At 41.9% G+C, this 23492-nt stretch overlaps 3 protein-coding genes and 1 pseudogene across 5 annotated transcripts; all 4 read left to right on the top strand.

The window, feature by feature from the left end:
• Nucleotides 1-9: 9 nt before the first annotated feature.
• LOC146573846 (tubulin monoglycylase TTLL3-like) lies at nucleotides 10-5988 on the top strand (annotated as a pseudogene). The gene is made up of 14 exons (XR_014892543.1): nucleotides 10-75; nucleotides 354-478; nucleotides 1824-1921; nucleotides 2013-2184; nucleotides 2275-2330; nucleotides 2447-2575; nucleotides 2660-2774; nucleotides 3453-3557; nucleotides 3644-3833; nucleotides 3941-4089; nucleotides 4168-4412; nucleotides 5066-5325; nucleotides 5474-5649; nucleotides 5739-5988. The product of XR_014892543.1 is annotated as a tubulin monoglycylase TTLL3-like (transcript).
• Nucleotides 5989-6467: 479 nt separating this feature from the next.
• On the top strand, nucleotides 6468-11884 carry uqcrc1 (ubiquinol-cytochrome c reductase core protein 1). Its single transcript, XM_085273274.1, has 13 exons — nucleotides 6468-6741; nucleotides 7693-7833; nucleotides 7953-8039; nucleotides 8163-8292; nucleotides 8523-8721; nucleotides 9299-9378; nucleotides 9483-9598; nucleotides 9758-9901; nucleotides 10322-10482; nucleotides 10580-10665; nucleotides 10986-11074; nucleotides 11209-11284; nucleotides 11378-11884. Exons 1-13 carry the CDS (start codon nucleotides 6679-6681, stop codon nucleotides 11440-11442), a joined length of 1437 nt encoding a protein of 478 aa, XP_085129400.1. The 5' UTR covers nucleotides 6468-6678; the 3' UTR covers nucleotides 11443-11884.
• A 2875-nt stretch (nucleotides 11885-14759) lies between these two features.
• On the top strand, nucleotides 14760-16435 carry LOC146573844 (uncharacterized). Its single transcript, XM_085273272.1, has 2 exons — nucleotides 14760-14972; nucleotides 15300-16435. The coding sequence occupies exon 2, from the start codon at nucleotides 15312-15314 to the stop codon at nucleotides 15681-15683; it is 372 nt and encodes a 123-aa protein (XP_085129398.1). The 5' UTR covers nucleotides 14760-14972; nucleotides 15300-15311; the 3' UTR covers nucleotides 15684-16435.
• A 2215-nt stretch (nucleotides 16436-18650) lies between these two features.
• cidec (cell death inducing DFFA like effector c) lies at nucleotides 18651-23278 on the top strand. 2 transcript variants are annotated; one of them, XM_085273270.1, is made up of 6 exons: nucleotides 18651-18860; nucleotides 20135-20203; nucleotides 20310-20463; nucleotides 21144-21293; nucleotides 21880-22073; nucleotides 22802-23278. In XM_085273270.1, exons 2-6 carry the CDS (start codon nucleotides 20151-20153, stop codon nucleotides 22983-22985), a joined length of 735 nt encoding a protein of 244 aa, XP_085129396.1. In that variant the 5' UTR covers nucleotides 18651-18860; nucleotides 20135-20150; the 3' UTR covers nucleotides 22986-23278. The 2 variants fall into 2 exon arrangements, with proteins under 2 accessions (XP_085129396.1, XP_085129397.1); XM_085273271.1 differs by lacking the exon at nucleotides 18651-18860 and adding an exon at nucleotides 19721-19875.
• The last annotated feature ends 214 nt before the right edge of the window (nucleotides 23279-23492 follow it).

The raw sequence follows: 23492 nt of genomic DNA, 5'->3' as shown, positions 1-23492 counted from the left end.
GAGTTGCCAAGGCAACAGTAAACAGGTAACGGTTCAGGCTCAGCATGCGCTCCTGACACCTGTGGGTCTCAGCAGGTGAGAGGAGAAACGCGATGGTGACATGTTTTATTGGAGCAGCTTGTGAGTTTACTGTGGTTAGCTACGCTGCAATGACAAGACAATCTTGTTAGTGTCTAGACTGATATGTGTAAATCTATGGCTCCACTTCTGGCCTTCCGTTCAAAAGGTAACTGAAGGACATATCACACCCTGCAGGGGCATTAGACACAAACCTGACAGGTGTATCAGGTGTATCAAATTAATTGCCCACCCCTGCATTAAACCGTGTCCCCGTTTTGTGTGTAACTATGAAGCAGAGCACAATGATCCTCCTGAGGAATGAGAGCTGATGTCAGTATGGAGTCTCATCGGTCTGTCCACATGGACCAAGAGGGACACCAGACCACAGCTGGACACTGTGCTCCATGCCCAGAGAGCGGTGAGAGATACAAAACTATAAAAGCAAATGCTGCCTCTGTCTGAACTTTCCAAGGAGCAGGCAAATGCAACTGGAAATCACTGGGTTGTATTTTCTTTCTGGCTCCATCAATATCAACTAATGCTCCCCAGTTGATTCCCAGGTTTTGTGCCAGTAATCCTTACATTTATTTAAATTTTATTACCCCATTTTATTGTTAAATGTACAGATTATAACTTTAATAGAGGAAATTCTTTCAGAGGAAGCCATTATTGTTGAACTGAAACATGAACAGTATGTTTTCACACCTCAAGACAACTTGGCCTCTTTCTTCACAGACATGGCTTGTAGATCACAAATGCAGAATTAATCATGAGGTCACACTCAGGACAGGTGGCTAAGTGTTTGAATGCCAAAACTATGCATTAAAGTTTCATGAGCTTGTTCCTTGGTCTTCACTTAAGATACTAAGCCTTTAGCCTCTGGTATTACTACCCTAGTCTTTGTTATGCTGTACCTATCATGTGCCAACAACACTTGTGTTTAGTGTCCTTTATGCATTGGGGTCCCCCCCACCCCACCCTCCCCTCCCCCAGCTTGCATGATAGTTTAATAGTTGATATGATAGTTGCATGGGATACTCTTTGTGTTACACGGGGGAATCAGAGGCTTGTTGGAGATGGAGAATGCTGGGATACAGAAAGACGACCAAGAGGAAGCCAAAAGCAACCTGCAAACAAGTAGATTCACTCTGCATCTCAGAAATCAGCTTAGTGAATCATTTTCCCAAAGTTGGGAAAATCAATGCTACATCAGTTAAAATGAAGATTTAAAACAAAAAATTAACAAATAGCTTAAATAAGTAAATGGCATGTAGCTCAGTAAAATGCAATGTGCCCAAACAAATATCTTGATATGGTAAAACCTAGGCTAAAATAAAAACAAAGAAAAAGAAGTACATGTTTACATAACTGAGCAATATGAGCAGCACGTTGGTGTGAAGGTCCTGGGGGGATTTCTACATGTAAGGTACATGTTCTCCCTGTGTCTGCATGGGTTCTCCAACTTTCTCAGGCAACCATTAGGTCAGCTGGAGATTCTAAATTGGCTCTTAGTGTTGTAATTTTTTAAAACATTTATTCATATATATTTTATGTTACATATTTTGCATAGTGTTATTGTTTTTAGGTTGTGGTGCATCTATTTAGCCCTCCGGTCGACTCTGCTGCTGTAACAATAGTAATTCCCCACCTCTGGGACTAATAAAGGTTATCTTATATTAGGATTATTGTCCAGCCAATAAATGCAGTCAATATATTCTTTTCAATGACTGGAATGTGATTGTTTATATGGTTGTGCATGCCAGCTACCCATCCTGAGGTCTGCCGCAATTTTGTCAGCCTGCCTGCTCTTGACCTGGATAGACTGAGAGAAGCCAGGGTTGTCGTAGACAAAGCTGTCAAGGTAATCCTGCACTCCTGAATGTGTTCAAAGCGTTCATGTGTTTTCAGGATTGCGAAGCCACTGTTTGTTTGTCTGCTCTCTGTCCTCTCAGATGCATAAGGTGTTCTCGATCCAGGGCAGGTATCCTGTTATCAGGGAAGGGCTGAGGGCTAGAGGCTGGGTTGAGCGGTGTATGGTCTACTCTAAGCGCCGAGTGCGTCGCCATCAGAGCAGTAGGAACAGAACCGACTCGAATTATGCTGTGTGTAGTGATAGAGATGATGGTGAGCTAGAAGCGTGGCTGACTCAGAAGACTAATCGTGGGTATCTCTGCACACACCATCATTTTATCAACATTTGGTTCTTCTTTTCAGACAACTCAAATGATGCTGAAAAAGAAAAAGATGCTGACAGACTTCACAATGTCATGGTAAGACCAGCTTTTCATGTTGAGGAAGTATACATTGTTAACCTTGGTTAAACTGATTAAAATTACAGCCAATCCCAGATTCAGATCTCATCTCTTTCCTCTGCTCATTTCTGTAGTCTCGCCTGGTGTGGAATGAAATGGTTTACTTCTACTGGACAAACCGCAGAAAGGCCATCAACACAAAAAACCTGCATAAGGAACAGATAACTAATCATTTTTCAAAGGCAGGCAACTTGACCACCAAGGTACATTTATTTGCAGTTGTTATTTCAGACAGCCTTAGGATCCAACTCTGTGCCCCCCATCATTACTTCTCTTTCCCGTTACAGACAGGCTTGTGTTTGAATCTGAGGAAACTACATTGGTTTGATTCGGCTGACCCAGACACATTCTTCCCCCGCTGTTACAGACTAGCAGCACTAGATGAGAGGCATGCCTTCATTGGTTAGATCTCCTTTTATGTCTTTTCAAGCTTGACCTCTTGTACTGTACCTCTTTGTAATGTTTTTTTTATTTTTTAAGTTTTTATTTCTGCTTTACTCATCTCTTGTCATGGTGCTGGGTCGGTGACCCACCGTTTTGTGTTTATTAATATTATCATTATTATTATTGATTATATATTCTAGCTGAGAGGTTTTCTTCCCATGCCTCCTTGTGTGTCTGGTTATGTGTCGGTGTGCTCTCTCTATGCTCTCTTTCATGTCCCTGAGTCGGTGTCTGCAGTTCTTTCGATGGTTCCAGTTTTACTTTGAAGGTCTGTGTCTCGTCTTGTTAATTAGGATCAGCTGTGCCTCCCTTCGGTTTGCCATTTTGTGTTCCTCTGTGTGTATATTTATAGTGTGGGGTTGCCTTTGCTGGTTGCCGGTCCGTCCGTTAGTTGGTGTTCTCTGCATCTCTCTCTGCTTCTCATCCCATGTTTCTCCCTGCATGTTATCGTTTCAGGTTTGTTTATTAGTTGCCCCAGTTTAGGTTATGTCTTAGTTCTGTCCTCGCTTTTGTTTGCTTTCACCTTCTGTAAATAAAGCTCACTCGCATCTCAGCCAGTGCCTGCATCTTGGGTCCTTTTCTCACAACACCACACGGCTTGCCCCGCACACCATGACATCTCTGATCTCTGTGCAGATGACTACAGGAGGACTGCGTGCACCAGTCTTCTGAAGTACATTGTGGAGAAGGACCAATATGTTCAGGGAGAGAGAATAAGTCACACCATACAAGCTGTTAAGGGTATGACCTTTTCTCACATAAGTGTATATTACTCTGTTCAAAGAAAAAAAGAGAGAGCGATCTGTGTTTTTCGTTCTTTCCTTCAGGTAAGAAGAAACAAAGCAAACGGCAGTCTAGCCCAGTGAATATTTCCCAAACGATCAACAAGGCACTCAAAGTTTGCGAGGACTTTCTGCAGAGTCTGGAGCACAGTGACATAGACACTAACTTGGAAACACAGCAAACACCCGCACAGGAGTGGGCAGAGTTTTTAGACAGTTACTATCTAGTTGTGCAGTGAGTATGCATCACCATGTGCGTGTTAGAGAATTATCCAGAGGCTTTAGCAGACCAACATGCTCTTCTCAGTCAAGTACAACTCTGTTGTGTGCTTCCTTGCTCAGTGGTGGAGCAGAGATTGATAGCAGTGATTATTTAGTGATCCACTGCAAGGCTATGCTGCAGAGGATGAAGATAGTCAATCCCCAGCTGGAGATAGAAGGCATCCATAACATCTGGATCATCAAACCTGGAGCAAAGTCCAGAGGCAGAGGTGAAAGGCCACGCACAATCAGGCCTTTCCCAGATTGTCTGACAAAGTCATGGTTGATCTGTTTTACTTTCTTTCTAGGGATCAAATGTGCTAATCGTCTTGACCAGATCCTCGACCTGGTGAAGGGTGATCCAAAACTTATCAAGGAAAACAAATTGGTGGTACAGAAGTACCTGGAGCGCCCCTTCCTTATCCATGACACCAAGTTTGATGTGCGCCAGTGGTTTCTGGTCACCGACTGGAATCCTCTGACCGTGTGGTTCTACAAAAAGTGCTACTTACGCTTTTCCACACAGCCTTTACACGCTAGATTCAATGGACAGGTCAGATGAATAACATAAGAGGTGAAAATGAGAGGAAGGGGAAGACATGAAACCAGTTTGACATTAAAATAGAAAAACAGGAAGTGAAAGGCCGCACAGGGGCAACATTATTTTGCATGCCATTTTTGGCGGGAAATTTGATTTTCCATCTGTGCATCATTTGAATAGTTGTTAACTTTCTCCTCTGGGTATAGTCAAATTCTAACATCTGCCTCCGCATACTTCAAACAAATAGAAAGCCACAGTGCACAGTCTGTAAGTGCTTCCATTGAGCTGAGGGGGAGGAAATGTGGGAATCCTCGGAATTTGTGTATTAGAAATATATGAAGAAATTATATGAGTTTTGTCAGGAGGGATTAAGCTGTTGCAAACTTCAAATAGTTCCAACTAGGTTGCAACTCATGTGGGATTTGGTTAACTATATTTACCGGCCAATTTGTTAGGTCCACTTGTTTGACTTCTCATTAATGCAAATATGCAATCAGTCAATCACATGGCAGCAACTCAGTGTACTTAGACATGTAGACATAGTCAAAATGACCTGCTGATATACAAGCATGTCCTGAGTTTGTGTCTCCTGTAACACTCTTCTATATCCTAGCCTAACAAACTCTACCTCTGTCCAATAACAGTTTTGTCTTTTATTTTTTAAGCTCCATGCACTTGTGTAATAACTCCATTCAGAAGAGCTTGAGGCCCTTGCTACAGCGGCACGGAAGCATTCCAGTAGACAATATGTGGTTGGTTGACCAGTTCAAGACATTTCTGTGCACCAAGGACCGGGAAGCTCAGTGGGATACTGTAGTCGTCCCATGAATGAAGAGAGCTCTCATCTATGAGTTACAGACAGCACAGGATCTGATAGAGTCACGCAAAAACACATTTGAGCTCTATGGTGCTGATTTCATGCTAGGTACAATGGGCCCGCCATACATGACACACTGTATTTCACATTACACTCTCTGCATTCATTTCATTTAAATAACATTTAAATATTTTTACTGTTATAAGAACAGAATAATTATCAACAGCTAACATGTTATAACATGTTCATTTTTCAGATCGTGACTTGCATCCGTGGTTGTTAGAAATCAATTCTAGTCCCACCATGGCTCCATCAACCCCTGTGACAGCCCATCTCTGTGCTGCAGTGCAGGAGGACACTTTACGAGTTGTTCTGGATCGGAGAGTTAAGCGCACAGCAAACACAGGAGACTTCCAGCTCATATATAAAAAGGTCAGGAACAGCTTTCCCTTCGTTATGCTTTATGTATATTTAAATGGAGACAATGATGGAGTACTTCAGATGTCATTTTTCATCTTTAGGCAGCTGTGAAAGTTCCTCAGTATGTGTACAACAGTACGTGTTGAGGGATTCAGAGTTAAATGCCCCTACTCGCTTCCTCCCCTGAAGTCCTCCAGCTGTGCAGTGCCAAAACACCGTTCCCCATCAAAGACAAGAGTCCCTCAGCAGAAAAAGTAAAGTCTCTTCCTAAGCTACCATTAAAGGATGTAGCTCAAAAACACCAACTGTGGGTTTCTGCCACCTCCTCGTCTTCTTTCTCTCACCCTATGATGGTAACTCAACAATGTCTGACAACAGAAGAGATGTGTAACATCTAATAAGATAACATTGTGGAAACTAGATAAACGATTTCATTTTAGTGGTGATTTTGCATTAATTACAGTTTTATATATAGAAAGCCCAAAATAATCATGAAAAGGTCAGAAAAGAAGTATGAGGGGTTAAAATATACCAACAGCGATCGGGAGGAGATAGACTGAAAGAACTGGGATTGCTTTTGTGAAAAACGGAGATCACTACACTCTCACCGGAAATCTCTTTCTAACAGAGATGGAGTAAAATGCAAAAAGCTAATGAGGCTTAGTATTATTTAATATCGCTGACATTGAGACTCGCTAATGAATTCCTCAAACAGAAGATACCGTAAACAGAATGGAGAAGCTGTCAGTAACGACAGTGAACAGGTGGCGGCGATCATGCACAGCTCAACGGTACTGTAAGGGAAGTCCACGCGAAGAAGACACATGAGCGCGCCTAGGTTGTACTAGATTGGATCAGCGGGGAACTCTATTGTGTTGTGATTGGCTGCTTTCCTTCGGCTAACGAAGTCTAAACCAATAATAGCAGAGGTGCTGGCGCCTGCATCACACTGTAAGAACCAATCACGGCGTCGTCCCTTCGACAGATCCAATCTAGCACCAACCGAACAGCCGAGACTGCCTTCTGTAACCGTACGAAGAAATGGCTGCGTCCGTATGCCGAGTGGGGAGCACTGTGGGTCGAGCCCTTGCCAAAACCCACAGAGTAAGTATCTCTTTAAAGGTCGTACAGAATACTTTGTTAAAAAATGTGGAATATATTGGCGGAATGTTCCGCAACACTAAAAGTGTTCTGGTACGTGCTAGCCAGGAAGCTAGCTAGCTGTGCTATTCGCTGTACAGCTATGGAGAGTCTGTAACCGGTTAGCATTAGTTAGCTATCACTGAATGCAAGGTCAATCGGCTTATGAATCAATACATATTGTAACAGCTACCTAAAGCACTTTGTCCACTTCATTAAAGATCTTTCAAGCAGTCTTATTGTCGTTTTACTTAAATTTGGTCATTGACGAGGTAACATTTGCTATTTGTCCTCACTTGCCCTCAAAGACAAGTGAGGCTAGCACCGATAGTGTAGCGACTTTGGAAAGACACATGACTACTGTTGTTGATGCGGCTGAAGAGCCGGATAAGAACGAATACGTCAACTCGAAAATAACATGAAAACGTCGTAATAACACCCAGGTTGGATTATACTTGTAGCATAAATTCAAGATTTTACCAGATTTTGTAATAACAGTACAGTTCTGTTTACTAGTGACAGCCCCTGACATGTCATTACAGCTGTACCGTCTTAAAAAGACACTGCTCTAGAGGGATTTGGGGTTAGCCTTTCTTTTTTTGATCACTCATTCTGCAGGTGATAAAGATTGTGCTAATGAACTGATATTTATTACCTATTAGCGCATACAAAGTCAGAAAAAACATGCTTTCCTCCCAGGTAATCAGTTGTAAACACAGAACAAAATGGATCATTTTAATTAAAAGCCACCGCTAGCAGGAGAGTCCTTTTGAACTTGCAGATAGATCATTGGGATGGTACACCAAATGTTCTTATATTGGGATGTTATGTAGTATAATAAAATATAAAAGTGGTTCTCCAGAGTCCTATTTTAAAATTTATTGTTTTAATGTTTTGCATCTGTAACTTCTCCAGCCCATCCTGCTGTCCTTGAGGCGTGGACAGGCCTCAGTAAGCTATGCCCAGAGTCTGTCAGGAGCCCCTGAAACCCGTCTTACTACACTGGACAATGGTTTGAGGGTTGCGTCTGAGGAGACTGGACATGCTACATGCACTGTAAGAACACGTCATAAATAATGCTATAAGTTGGAGTTGTTTAAGCACACGATAGACACTTTTACTCATGTAAACCTCAGCATATTTATTCAGCACATGCCATCTCTTCTTTGTCACAGGTTGGACTGTGGATCGGTGCAGGCAGTCGCTACGAGAGTGAGAAGAATAATGGAGCAGGCTTTTTCCTGGAGCACATGGCTTTCAAGGTAAACTTCATGACCTTTGCTATCCTACAGGGCTATTTGTTAAAGTAGAATTTATATATCCAAAATGACAGAGGTTGCAATTACATCCCCCCCTTCAGTAAATGTCTTTTGTCTTCTTTGCAGGGAACCAAGAAGCACCCACAAACAGCCCTTGAGCAGCAGGTGGAGTCTATGGGTGCTCACTTGAGCGCCTACACCTCCCGGGAGCACACTGCATACTATATGAAGACCCTGACCAAAGACCTGCCTAAAGGTGAGAGGCAAAAAAAAAAAAAAAAACACAGATTCTTCTCTAGTTTTAATAATACAGTGATCGCCAAGACATCACAGTGAGATAAACTATTTAATGAGAATATAACAATAAATCAGTCATTTATACTTGGTTCTCTACTATGAAGGGAAGAAATTCCAACTTTCATTGTTTCTTAGCACCTAGTATGTGCATTTCTCCTCTTAGTTGTGAACAACATCTGTGTTTTCCAGCTGTTGAGCTGCTGTCAGAAGTCGTGCAGAGCTGCTCCCTTAACGAGGCTGAAATCGAGCAGCAGCGGAGCGTGGTCCTGCGTGAGTTGGAGGAAGTTGAGAGCAACCTGCAGGAAGTTTGCCTGGACCTGCTGCATGCCACAGCCTTCCAGGGGACTGCTCTGGGACACAGTGTGCTGGGCCCCTCCAGCAGTGCCAGGTGGGAGGAGCTGCCTGCTCATGAATATCTCTAGATTATTATTATTATGTCTTAGAACAGCTGTCAGGGGAAAGACTACTCGGGCTATTCGAGTTGGCTCAGTATAGCTTGACTTAGTTTTTAGGGTTTTCCATTTAGGTGGTACTACCTGATACCAGGTACTATTTTTACTACCTACTTGGCTGATGTTCCAAGTGATCTTAGGCGAGCTGAAAATGTGACATCAGACTGTTTGCCACCGACTTGCTAGTCAGTGGTGTCACTCGATGATTCCCAAAACCTTCACGAAAATCAAAATTGCCATTTTTGAAAAATCCAGCAATGAGGGAAATATGCTTATATTGTACTTTTTTTTTTTCTTTTCTTTCTTTTTTTTGGAGCTAATAAATTGTCACCTGTTTGCTATCGCAATAATTTTTATACTGCATATAAATTTATACTGGTATTATTGCAGACAATATGATATGCCACAGCTCTAATGATAGTTGTTATAATTCTTTAACTAACACAGCAAAAAAATCACACAATTTACACCTTTATGTAAAAAAATGACTAATCTTTTATACAATGCTCACAGGAATCTGACCCGCCAGGATTTAGTGGATTACATCAACAGCCACTATAAAGCTCCTCGCATGGTGCTCGCTGCTGCTGGAGGTAGGTGTTCTTCCTCTTACGCTGTTAGGACGCATTATGGTGCATTGTAATGCTCTACATTTCCTTGAAAGCCTTGATGCTTATCTGGTGTGTTTCCTCTACAGGTGTGAGCCACGACGAGCTGGTTGGTTTGGCCAAGTCTCACTTCAGTGGAGTGTCTTTTGAGTACGAGGGAGATGCTGTCCCTGTGTTATCACCCTGCCGGTTTACTGGCAGTGAGGTGAGATGTGTTAATTAAAAAAACAAATAAAAACTGCATCTTCATTTTTTTTTTTCTTCAGTATTTGTGTTTATAAAGATTTCAAAAACCTGGTTCTTGTTTAGAATGAGACGTGGGGACATTCAAAATTATGGTAAATGGTCTTCTTCCTCTCCTCAGGTCCGTATGCGTGACGATGCTTTTCCCTTGGCACACATTGCCATCGCCGTGGAGGGTGCTAGTGCTGCTAGTCCAGACATCGTGCCTCTTATGGTGGCCAACGCCATCATCGGCAGCTATGACCTTACCTACGGTGGTGGAAAGGTTGGAAATGTTATTTATTTTTTAAAATGTACAGTGTAGAACAGACGGCAACGATGAAAGTGTAACTGTAGTATTGAAATGTCCACAAACATGACATCATCATGCTGGTTCTTTATCTTTTAAGCTTTATTTGTTCTCAGGTAAAAGTGTTGCTGCCACAGTGTATAGTATATCAGATTTGAGATTTAAACTCAGAAAGGAGGATCTTGCTGAGATGAACAAGTCTTTGTTATGTCTGACAAGAAAGTGATTAAAATGTAAACAAAAAAAGAGTACTTTTTTTTTAGTAATACTGTAATTATATTGTGAGTGTCAGCTATTGAATACACGAATCAGTTCAACTGGAAAAACTTGACTCTTGGTTTCTTCTTTAGTTATGAAGAAATATAATAACATATTCCTTTTTCTTCTCTTTTTCAGCACCTGAGCAGCCGCCTGGCTCGCCTGGCGGTGGAGGATAACCTCTGTCACAGCTTCCAGGCCTTCCACTCCTCTTACAGCGACACTGGCCTGCTGGGCATTTACTTTGTGGCCGATAAGAACAACATCGATGACATGATGCACTGGTCCCAGAATGCCTGGTCAGTAATGGTTCACGGACAGAGAGATGCAACGGGAACATTAGAGTCTGTGGTTTGTTGCTAAAGGTTTAATTCCTTCATATTTTGCTCCCTGCAGGATGAATCTGTGCACCACAGTGACAGAGAGTGATGTCGCCAGAGGCAGGAATGCTCTGAAGGCTAGTCTGGTTGGACAGCTCAATGGTACGTAATATCTGTAATGGATTATACATGTGCATATAGTTTTTGCACACCGTTGAAAACCTGGAATTTTTAGATCTTTTTCATAAGCTCCTTTTCAAAAAAGTAAAGTCCTAAAACGTTTTTGAGCTGAACATGTGCAGCAGAATGAATTTGAGAGCAATGACACTACCTGATGATACTGTGTGCACTGCATCCCTGAAAGTCTCACACAGTACAGTATGTTTTAATCACAGAAAAAAAGAATGAAAACGTTCTCTTTTTATGAACTCGGACACACCACTCTCATGAATTATAAGTTGACACTCCTGTTTACCTTCTAGGAACAACACCAATCTGTGATGACATTGGCAGACACATTTTGAACTACGGCCGGCGTATTCCTATAGCAGAGTGGGATGCTCGGATTGATGTAAGTTTACTCTAAAGGACAAAAAGATCACGATGTTCTGTGTCTTCACAGCATCATACAGTACCTTCTCAGATTTGGCTTAGTCCTGTAGTCTCTCCCGGATGAGCGTTTTAACTCTAAATCTTTCCTTTCAGGCTGTGACCCCCAAGATGGTGCGTGACATCTGCTGCAAATACATTTACGATAAGTGTCCTGCTGTGGCTGCTGTCGGTGAGTTCTGCTGTACTTTTAGTCTCTTCACAGCAAGGATGCAGCTCATGCTGCAACTATTTTCTGTAACCTGTCCCACCTTCTCTCCACCAGGCCCCATTGAGCAGTTACCGGACTACAACAGAATGCGCAGTGCCATGTACTGGCTGAGGTTCTAAGATGATTAGTTATGTGTCTCTTCTTCCTCACCCTTACTTCACCTTCCTCCCCTTATCTCTGCGAGAGTAAACAGTGGATTCTCCACATGTTGGTGTGTCAGCAAAGGCAGCCATCCAACCTCTGCTTCCCGTTTTTGTCCAACCAGCTCATTAACAGTAGCCATCAGGGGGCAGCCAATCTGCATATTTTGTCTTTAAATTGCGTTCTGGTTACATATTGATTGTACTGCACAGGTACTGCTCACCTTATACTGATTTATAAAGGGAACAGAGGGCTGACTTGAACATTGAATAATTATCAGTGTGACATAATATGGTCAGTACTGAATATCACCAGATGGAGCAAGAGTATATTTATAATTTCTGTAACATTTGTTTCTGTCCACTATTGTACATAACAGAAGCTCTCATTCCAACAAAAATTAAAAAAAAAACTGTAAAATATTTGTCTTGTGTCCCTTTGTTAGTCATACAAAAGGATTTCTTAATGATTAAATTATGTAAATACAGAAATGTTGAATATGAATGTAAACAGTACGCGTGTGCACAATATAAGCAAAGAGCTAACCTGGTCTTACTGTGAGTCGCATTCACACCTCACAATGTTTTTAAAACATAGGTTTGTAATATCAGACCACTAAGGAAAAAGTACTTTTTAAACACAGCAAGGGCTTTTCAACATAACATTTCTAAACACAGTAGTTTCCTTTAGAAAGCATCAATTGTGTTTCCGCATAAGATTTTTCAGCAGAAGGAAAAACTTTAATTGAGCCAAAGCACAAACCACTGCTGTGCAATGATGCACTTTAACTTTGCGATACTTGAAACTTATAAAATCAGGTTAAAGCTGAGGGTTATCTTCCAATTTACACACAGTATAAAAACAAAGAGTGCGCCACAGAACAAGACTAGGACTGCACAGGAATGGATTGTGAGGTTAGCAAGAGAAAACTATTCGTGCAGAAGAGACACCTTGAAGTCAGACTGAAGCATACTAAGGACAAGAACAGATGAGATGAAGCTACAGCTTTTTGACCATAAAGATGCTGCTCATGTTTGGAGAAAAAAGGAGCGGCTACAACCCAAAGAACACCGTCCCCACAGTGAAACACAGGAGTTGGGAGTATTATGCTGTGGATGTGGAGAAAGAAGAATATGTGAAGATTTTGAAGAAAATATCAAGCTGTAAGCAACAAAACTAGTCTGGTCAGTGCTTTGTTTTCCAACACAATAACGACCCAAAACATGCTCCTGAAGAAGACCAAAGTGAAAGTTATTGACTGACCTCATTTGAATCCCATTGAAAATCTGTGAGGTGAACAGAAGAGCAAAGTCCGAGAAGACCATCAAATCTAGAGCAGCTTGACAGATTGGCTAAAGAAGAATGAGCTGAGATTACTCAGGAGGCATGTTTGAGACTTGTTGAAATTCACAACAAATGACTGCAAGCTTTAATCCATCAAAAAGGATTCACAATTATCAATTAGCATTGGGTGGCCCAATAATTTTGCCCCTGGCAGATTTTGTAAAGTAAAATAATGTAAGCATTCAAAATAAAACTAGTTTGTTTGGAAGAGCTGTGTGGGGGCTAATATTTCTGTCTGGAGGTTCTTGGACGTTTAAAGCACTGATGATGTGGTTACTAGACTACCTTCACTTTTAAATCTAAAGTTTTTGCTGGAACTTAAATTGTCACAGTTTTTGTAGTGTTGTAAACATCGCACTTTTTACTTTTCTGAAAAAATTGTATACATTAATGAACACATTATCATTCATGTTGTTGTCCTAAACCAGACGTGCCATTTGTATTATCTGTGCTCAGACTTCAGATGATATGTTGGGTTAATCTGTGATCTTTGTCTTGACGTTTAAATTGTGGCTGTGGCCAAAGCGCAGTTTGCCTACTTCAGTTTTGCCACAGTGAATAAGTATTTGCAATTGTCTTCTAATAGCCTGTCCTTACTGCTGCCAATTGCTGCGTTTTATTAACAACGTCTTTAGAACTTAAACATTTCATGAATATTAAGCGGGGCGAACAGTCGGAGAATAAAGTGCTCTCTGATACGCATCAGGCTCATTGTAAACAGCCTACGTCATTAGTCAGTTGAATGGGCAAGTAGGACCTGCTATGACGTATGTTTTATCTTGAATCACACAGATGACATCGTCTGAGGTTCATGTGCTGCTCCGTGTCATGTTGAATAATGCTGCTGGTACAACTCAGTACATCTGTTTGTTGCTGTGTGACATTACTGTGACCTGTGGGTAACTGAAACGGCTCGTAAGCCTGAGGCCCTCAAGGACCCAGCAATCGTAATCTGGCTGCACTCGTAATATATCATTAGTCGGATGAGAGTAAGTTCTTTGATGGGCCCGAATGGAGGTGACTCAGGAAACGAGATAGGCTTCATCTTGTTGAGTTGCCCTCCTGGCCCTGTAAGACTTTTCCTCCTTGTTCTTCTCCACGGGGCTTTATCTGCAGTCACTTCTCCTTCTAACCTCTTTATACTCACCTCTTCTCCTCTGTGCTCTGTAGAAAGGAAGAAAGATGTGTTCTCACAGCATGTTCCTCTAAGAGTCAATGTTTTTTTTCCTGGGGCATAGGCGTAAAAACACGTCAAGGAGGGGCTGTCATGCAGAGGGTCAGATCGAAAAGACTGACATTAGTCAAAGAACAAGTTTCAAAACTGGCAGCCAGTGAAAAACTTTTATTCTGTGTTGTTAATTGGTATTAACAAACACACACACAAAAAAATTCACCTCACTCACCTCATGTCTTATTTAGTTGCTGTGATTTCCAGCTAATGCATGTTACAGAACAGACTCACTCACACTGTTGTCAGTAAATCTAAACCAGCTCCCAACCACCTTAATGTTTCAAACTCCTTAAATACATTCAGTTAAATTAGACCAAAATGGGCATGTCTCCCACAGTGTTCTTATCACTGTCATGTTTGATGTTCACTCAGTCTGCACGGATGATTTCCAAAACATAAACTAACAAGCATGATGAAAAGATGAACAATTTATGGGACATTTCAACACCCAACAATTACTGTTTTCTCGCAGCGTCTCCATGCTTAACTTCTGAATGGACGTGGAGGTGGGCTGTGCTTTGACTCCAAATTGGGGCAACTTTTCAAGTCACTCCAAGCAAGCTATTGTGATTACTATTGTGTTATTTTTAGAAAGAATAAGATAGCACTGAGTGCAAAGGAAATGAGATGAAATGAGGGGAGGGCGATGGGGTGTAGAGATGTAAACGATAAACAGAGAGGGGAAGGGGCAGTGTCACGGCGAGGATTAAAGTGGTTGAAGACGAAGCAAAGGACGAGCGGCTCATCGTCAAGTCCAGTTCAACATCCGACCGTGTTTGGTGCACATTGCTCCTCCGGTGAAGAAGCAGAAGCTGTGAGACAGAAAATACAAGATTACAGGACATCTGAGCATAAAAAGAGCTGCTGTCTTTAACACAGAGGAGGGAGAAGTGCCTTTTTGTCAAGTTACCAACTTTTGATATTGGTGACTGAGTAAGTATTGATTTTGGCTGGCTCTTGACGAGGTTTGCAAAGATTTATCTATGCATGAATCAGAGAATACTGCAGACTATAACAGGAGGATCAAATGGATGGATGATTGAAAGGTTAAGAAACTAAATATTCAGATGATCTAAAATGATTTGCAAAGAACTGTATTAAAGAATTTTGTGTTTCATCATCTTTTTATTGCTGAAGAAATAAAAAGCTATTTTTATTTTTGTACATCAGTTGGATATGTTGTTGTCTTTCCATGCGATCACTCACTGAAGTCTTGCACTGTCACAGTTGTGTAATATGGAGCTGATTCTCTGCTTGCAGACAGTCCTGACCATGAGAAGTGTGCGTGCGTGCTTCTGTTTGGCTCTGCTGCTTCCTTTGTGTGTTCAGAGCCGGAGGAGCAGTCTGGCTGTTGCCAAACTCGATGAAGACACAGAGAGGGACATGCTGGCTGTCGACATCTTAAACCGCAACGGTGCGTTGAGCTCACTGCTCCGATCACAGCATCATCTCGTGCTCAGGCGAGCCCCGCGCCCTGCCTCCCAGGTGCCAAAGAGAGCCCAGCAGGCGTCCCGTTTTGCTCTGTCCCTTGATGTTCCCACCAGCATCCTCAGTGTACTCATAGACCTGGCCAAGAATCAGGACATGAGGACCAAGGCAGCAGCCAATGCAGAGCTGATGGCACGAATAGGCAAGAGGAAATGAAAGCCCCCCCGGAGAAGTTTGAAGGCTTGATGGAGGAAATCTCACTTCACAACAGAGCTAACACATTGTGGCACTGACACCTGGTTAGAAACAATGTTAGTTCATGTGAAAGTAGTCATTGCGGTCAGTATCTGTCCTTTAGAGCTTAGATCTGCTTTACTTTTATACTTATATTTAATCCATTCCACACACAAACCACACCATGGACTGATTAATCACTACAGTGATGTGAAAAAACAAAACAAAAAACCAACAACAACAATCACAACAAGGACACTGCAAACAATGTAAGATGATGCTGGTGTTTAGTCTCAGATACTCACCATTGGCTCCCAAACTGTGACTCGGAGAAGTGTTTTATTGTATTTGCATGCAATCCGTAGAAAACATACAATTAAATCCAATATCATAATCCATTTTTTCTCAAGTCTAATTCATTTCTGCACTGATATCAGGCACGCTTGCCATAATTACAAGCATCAGCAGCCCATAAAGCACAAATGAATGGGTCTCAGCCAAATGAGCCTGCGTCACCCACAGCAGGCGCCGATGGGTGATAACAGGACAAAGACACGCGCAGGATATTGACCTCTGAAAAGAAGAAGAGACCCTTTCTAAAAACCTTTGTTCACTACTGATACATTTGGCAAACAAGTCACAGCTATTCTTAGTCTGAAGCCCTATCTGCTCTGGAGTAGACTAACATCTATGGCATAATTAATCTGTGCTCTTACACCGAGCAAGAAATGTGAAGCAACAGAGTGAAATAAACTGCTCATCTGATTTACACTGTGAGGCTTTTTTCTTCTTCTCTGTTTTATGCTGACCATGACTTTGGCTTGATTTAAATATCATCTTCACACTTTTGGACCTCAAAACGTGCGGATATAACAGAAACTAAATGAAACAAATCACTTCAATTACTGTGATTATAATACAATAAATATAAGTGAAGAAGCCACTAATACCCTGCTGAGCAGCAGACAAACTATCTGGAATTAAGATAAATGCTCTGACGGTTATTTACACAATAGTATTAGATTGTTGCCTTAGCTGGCATTAATTAGCTTGGGGTTGTTTACACTGCCATGAGAATATTATAACAGTATTATCTCTGTTTTTTTCAAACCTTTAGCCTAAAAGCATCTCTTGTAGCAGTTACCACGGGCGGTAAACCACAAATAAAACAAGTGTTTCTGCTTTTAAACAGTAATTTTACTCTGTGTTTAAGCTGGAGCTTTGTTTCCCATGACACAGCTCTATAGTCTGACGTATCTGTCTGGTGAAGCATACTTAAAATATGAACTTATTATGAAGTTCAAATAAATACAACTCACATCATCATCATCATCACAAGGCAGTTATCACCATAAACCGCAACTGGAGTGTACTCTTATTTATGTAATGAGTGCTCTCATCTGTGACACCGCAGTCTTTATTTGTCCCTTTCAGTTTGGCTTCCAAGTTGTTGCACGCATTGGCCGAGACAGCTGCTAAGAGTACAGGAAATACACTCGGACTGAACATTTCAGTCAGTAAGTAACCATTTTCCCTCCTAACAAAGCCTACAGCGTTTGCCTGTCTGAGCATTTTTTGAGTATTCCAAATTTTCACTATTCCACTGATGATGAGATGAGAAATGCTTTGTTTATCCCATATCTTTTGAATTGGACACTTTTATAGTTGTGATGGAGAGGAGGCTTGTGAGAGGAGGCATATTTGGGAAATTCTTTTGAATTTACCAAATAACCTGTTGAAAAAAATCTGGCAGATGGTTCTTTGTCAGACAGATATATTGTGTTATGGAGGATGATAATGTGCGGTATGAAAGATTTCCCGTGTGTTTCTTTGTGACAGCAGAGCTGAATCAGTCTGTTAGAGAAGGAGCTCTGCTGCCTGTCCAGTAAGTCATGCAGAGGTTTCTCAGGATTATCCATGATGGATGATGGTTTTTCAGATGCCTCGTCTTCATCACAGCTATAAAAGTGTCCAGTTTGCAGCCAGTCAGAGGGCCAGCCTTCCTAATCAGTTTATTCAGACTGTTGGTGTCACCAGCTTTGATGTTGCTCCCTGAGCAGACCACAGCAAAGGATGCTGAGTGATAGAAAACCTCCATCACTCTGTTGCACATTGAAGGAGCTCAGCTTTTGCAGGAAGCAGAGCCTGCTCGTGCCCTGTTTATACAGCCTGTGCTGGTCTTCCAGTTGTACTCCTCCACCATATCCAGATCCTGTCCCGTAAACGATAAACAGAGAGGGGAATGGATTGTTCAGCCAACCTCTTCCTTCTGAAGTCCATCACCATCCAGGTGGTGTCACTGCTTTACAGATGATTCCTCACAGACCACCCCACAAACAGTTTAGTCCTCCTCTCCATCACTAATACATCCAACCACCGCAGAATCATCAGAGTATTACTGTAGGTAGCATGACCAGGAGGTATAAGGGAAGTCTGAGGTGTACCAGGAGAACGGGAATGGAGAGAGCACAGATTCCTGTGGAGCTACTGTACTGCACATCAACCAAATCACACAGAGCTCTGTTCAGCATACTGCACCCTCTTTGTGAGATAGTCAGCAATCCATGAGATGGTCGAAGTTTACTGACATTTCCTGTAGCTTTTCTCACAGCAGCAGCCGATTCATTCAAAATGCACTAGAGAAATCAACGAAAGTGAGCTTCACTGTTCAGTCATTACTGTACAGATGCACCAGCATGCAGATGCTCTCATCATCTTATCATGATGTGGTCTGTATGTGGTGGTCACATTTGAAGATTAAAGATTTCTGTATATTTAAATGTTTTGTAATAAAATAGATTATGTATAAATTGCCCAGTAAAGTTACATATGTAACAGCAGAAAGTTCCTACCTGCAGTTCCTTGCTCATCCACAAGATGTCCTTTGCTTTCTTTTTTACTTCCGTAATTAATTGAAATCTTCATCCACTATCCTTTGAGGTGCAATTTTAACATTTTGGATGAATAGGTGTTTTCACAAGTAATGAGTATGCCCACTGGATAGCATGTTGTTTAAAAAAAAAGAACGACACTAACCCTAAAATAAAGACAGGTACATTCAAAATGGCGCAGGCTTCAATTACAGCCGTTAGCAGGTGTTATTAATTAGCGGTTCAGCAAGCTAGCGGGAAGGCGCTTCACGGGAGGAACACTACAAACGTAAGGGTTCATCTAAGGATTTTGCTTCGCTATGATTTGTTTTAATTACCACGAACAGATTTAATATAAACCGTGAACTTTAACGAGCATTTTCTTTATTTTTCTTGTTTTTGTGGAGCCATTGTCTTTGTTTGTGAAGGTGTACACTTTGTTCACGGGCGAGAAAGCCTAGTTTAGAAATGGCTAAATCCCCCATGTTTAATAGGTGAACTCCAGTGTCCTTTAATTCATGTATTTTAAATTGTTAGCGGCTTTCATTTGTCTAAACATCCGTTTTAGCTGGATTGAGAGATAAACGAGTATACAGAAATGTATCTGCTGCTTTTTCCTACAGTAACTTCTTGACTTTTAGGATTTTCCTTCGGTGCTCACAGGTGATGTCAGACAATGACGTGTAGCCCAGTGTGATAACACCTGACAGTGCGCACACACCTCGTCAGCGTGAGCCAATCCTCCAGTGTGATGTGCTAGCAATGAACTATGACCTAATTTGTGAAAAGTACATGTTCTCATGTCCTCCAGCATTATACAATAATGCTGTAATTAAAGCGTACATTCCCCTAAATAACATCTTTCCTCAGATCACCTCAACCGCTTTGGAGCCTCACAGATTCAATTCAGTTTTGAAGCCACTAAGCAGTGGAGTTAGTTAGAATTAGGTTAGTGCTGCTCTGCTGAACACACTGCCTGATTCTTCATGCAGCTGTGTATTTTTAATTTTAGCTGAACTTTCTTTAAGATACTGGGTTATTATAACAAATTAAAATCCAGGGCCAGTGGGAGTGTTTATGCAGGATTTCTCAATAAAGCTGACGAGTTGCAACCAGATCAACAGTCATCAGCACAAAGTTCAGTGACCAAGTGTTGCAAGAAACAGCAACAAGAGAGGAGCGTGTACTTTATCTCAGAGGCTTTTGTGGGCCACACTGCTGGGAGCAGCGCTTCGGGAACAAAAACGATCAACATAAGGATTATATTCAGACAGGGTTGGGAGAAGTCTTGAGTTTCCTAAACTGTAAGAGTTATTATTCTTGATTGTTTCTTTTCTTTTTATTGGGACATAATCATGAAATTGAAGGAATGTTTATCTTACAAGTTATATTTATAAATGAGTAAGACTGGCTGCCAAAAGTGGCCTCCAGTTCCAGAATTTGCTGAAATCGTTTTCCTAATTTTATTACTGGTATTTTCAGTTTTAAACTGCAAAGCTGCCACTGTCTCCTCATTTTTCACATGAAGCCTAGCTGCCACACTGATCATACTTATAATTGCAGGTCGAGTTGTTCTCATATGGATTATGCGATGAGGTCACTCAGCCTTTTCACGCCATCTAACCTCTCCAAGTAAGTGCTTTGTGATGGTTGTCACCCTTAGCTCTTTTGCTATTTAAATTTTTTTTTCTTTTAAATATATGAGCTGATGACCTGACGTCTTACACCTTTTTCTCAGGTGTGTAACAGCGAGCGTGTCAGCTAGTGCCTCCATGACCCAGCAGCTCCTGTCGGGTCGAGTTCCTCGACCGAAGCCTTTCAGGGTCACGAATGCTGACCGCAGTGTGAAAAAGGGTATAATGGCAGACACGCTAGAAGACCTGACAAATAAGGTGAGAGAAAGATGTGAGGTGTAAAAATGCTGTGTGTGTCGGGGGGGGGACTTGGTCAGCAGCTAATAATCATGGTAAGGTGGTCACAAAGCATTTGGACTAAAAACGGAGGAATCAGGGGGATTCTGTGGTGTGTATTGACCATTGAAATTAGATAAAGGTTTGCCACTTGTTGCTGCACCATCTGAAGTGATTGAGTGTGTTTCGAGCTCATGTAAGTGAAATGTAACAAGAAAAAGGGCTGGTGTCAGACTATAATAATGTTAATTTATAAAGAAGCCAAATTTAATCAAGCCTAAAGTGTCTTAGCAAGATCTGAATGGCTTCAGTATGCCTTGGCATTAATTCAGTGCTCCTTGTAACTTTTGGTAAAGGGATGAAAAACAGGCTTCCTGAATCAGCTTCTTAATGATGGCTGTGGAGAGTGCCGTCTGACAGAATGGTGTAAAGGGTCCGATGGGTGTTGAAGGTTATCATATGTGATTCATAGCGTTTTCATTACTCATCAAGCCGTCTGGCTGTTGCCTTAACAATGGAGTCATCACAGAAGAGACCACTCCCAAAATAAATGTTTCAGAACAGCTGTGTAATAACTGCTTTATGGTTTACGGCATATTTTCTTGTGATGAGGTCACTGTACGTATTTATTTTATTTTTTCCTCATCTCTACTCTCGCTCAGGCCAGTGACTCGTTGGGTATACTGTGCGTCAGTGCGTTGGTGTTGGATGAAGATGGCACTGGTGTGGACACGGAGGAATTCTTTCAAACGCTCCCAGAAAATGCTGTTCTGATGGCTCTGCAGAAGGAACAGAAGTGGAGCCCACATCCTGTATGTAGTTTTGATTAGCCACTAGATGGCACTCTTGGCCAGCAACGTTACTTCATTGTGGCCGTGCAAATATTAACATATTGATAGCCAGTGATTCTTTGATGTAGACTGATAGAAAGGCATAATGCAGAAGCCATGAATATGGACCAGTCTGTGTTGTGATACATTGGCTATCCAGTTAAATATTTTATCCATCAAATTAAATGGAAGGGCAACATGCCATTTGTTGTGCAAAGGCAGAACGCGGAGTGAACCTCACATTAGTTTCTCCCCACTCAATATTTTTGAGAAAAATGGAAGGCAGGGGTCTGATACTAATTGGACATGAGGGATTTGTGAGATTGCAGTAACATTCACCCAAAAGCAATTAACTTTCTCAGTAAGTGATACATGCATTAATTTGGACCCCTTCCCAAATGTTTTCTGCAACGACCCCTCATTGACCTCTTCTCATTGTCATTTGCTACTCACATCATCGCTGGCAGGAGCGCCATCAGTGTGTAGTTCAAGTGTGTGGCGGTGGAGTTGAGCGCTGATTTGTGCCCATTTGTCCTGACTCATATCCCTCATCCTGTCGCCCCCCCAGTACAACCTCTCCAGAGATTGCCTTATTGACTGCAGGCAGCAACAGCAGCGGAGAGATGTGGCCAAGCTGACCTTTGACCTCTACAAGAACAACCCCAAAGATTTCATTGGCTGCCTGAATGTGAAGGCAACGCTGTATGGTGTTTATACTGTGTCCTATGACCTGCGCTGTTACGCTGCCAAAAAGATGCTAAAGTGAGTGATGGAGGCTGCCAAAATATTCTGATATTTTTGTATTTTGTGTTGAACTATTATGTAACTGTTTTTTCAGAGCATCTCTGTGGCATCTTTACTGAAACATATTGTTTGTAGTAATAGCTTAATCCACTTAGAGCTGAAAACTGATCAGTGTGAATGAATTTCTAATGCATAAATTAGCACGATTATCTTTTGAGACTTTTTAGTATTTTTTTCCCTCCCGTGCTTCTCTTATAAAAGTATTAAAAGCAGACCCTTGTGTATAAATGATGCACTCGGGTTTGAGCGTGTACACCTCTGTGGGTGGTGAAATGCGCAGACCCTAGAAGACCAAAGGCTAGATTTTACTGAGATTAATTTTGTTATGTCATCGCTGCCGAGACCTGCTGGTTTTCAGCTTTGGCTCGGAGCTTCAGTTGAGAGGATTACATTTTGCAGACTTGTCAAATGCGATGCTCCTATTGCAGGATGTGTGGTTTAAAAGGTCGTGGATATCAGTTTTATGAAATGCAGTTGATGTCAAAATTGAGCATCTGAGGTCGTGACTATCAAGACTATCTGGCTTCCTTGTGTTGTGACTTGTCTGAATTATACCAGACTGATACTCGTATCTCGTTACATGCAGGCTGTTTGTGTGGGCCTATTGGTTTCCACTCATGTCGCTGTAAATGGGAACTGGCTATTTATGACCATCCTCCCTCTTGTTCTCATGCGTGTGATTCCAGGGAGGCTCTGCGATGGACCATCTTCTCCATGCAGGCCACAGGCCACATCCTGCTGGGCTCCTCCTGCTACATCGAGCAGCTGCTGGAAGAGGAGGCGCGAGTGGAGAAGAGCCTGGCGCTGCCACAGGAAAGCAGGATCAGACAGCTGCAGAACATGCTGCTGGGAAAGATTTCTTACTTATGATAGACTGACAGTGGTGAGGTTGAGCTCTTACCCACTCTTAGATGTACATCAGTGTAGTTGTCACAGATGAAGCATGCAGTTCGTTTCATCATCTCATAGTTTCCAGTGCAGTTTGGCAACGTCATGAATTCGGCAGTCTCTTTTCAATGTCACTTTTTTTTTTTTTTGCTGTTACATTTGTTTACCTCTTATGTATGTATAAACCAATGCCACAATTTATTCCTCTAAAATCACTTTTACTCACTATTGTGCAACTTTTTCCTATGATGATATAATAAATAAAAGCAACTGTTTTTATTTTGCCATTCCTGAAAGTTCATTTAAATGTGAATGCAGCAAACCCACAAGACACTTTAGTGTGTGTGTGTGTGTGTGTGTGTGTGTGTGTGCGCGCGCGCGTGTGCGCGCGCGCGCGTGTGTGTTAGCAACAGGTCCAGCTGTCTCTCCCACGCTTCCCTAATTGTCCCCTGGGCTGCAGTGTCCTGTCAGCTGCAGCCTGCCTCTGTC

Source organism: Mchenga conophoros, linkage group LG5 (genome assembly GCF_057382185.1).
Source record: "Mchenga conophoros isolate Kocher_MC1m ecotype Shallow Benthic linkage group LG5, M_conophoros_male_GT1.1, whole genome shotgun sequence".
In the NCBI taxonomy this organism is placed as follows: Eukaryota; Metazoa; Chordata; class Actinopteri; order Cichliformes; family Cichlidae; genus Mchenga; species Mchenga conophoros.
This window is presented reverse-complemented; position numbering and strand designations above follow the sequence as displayed.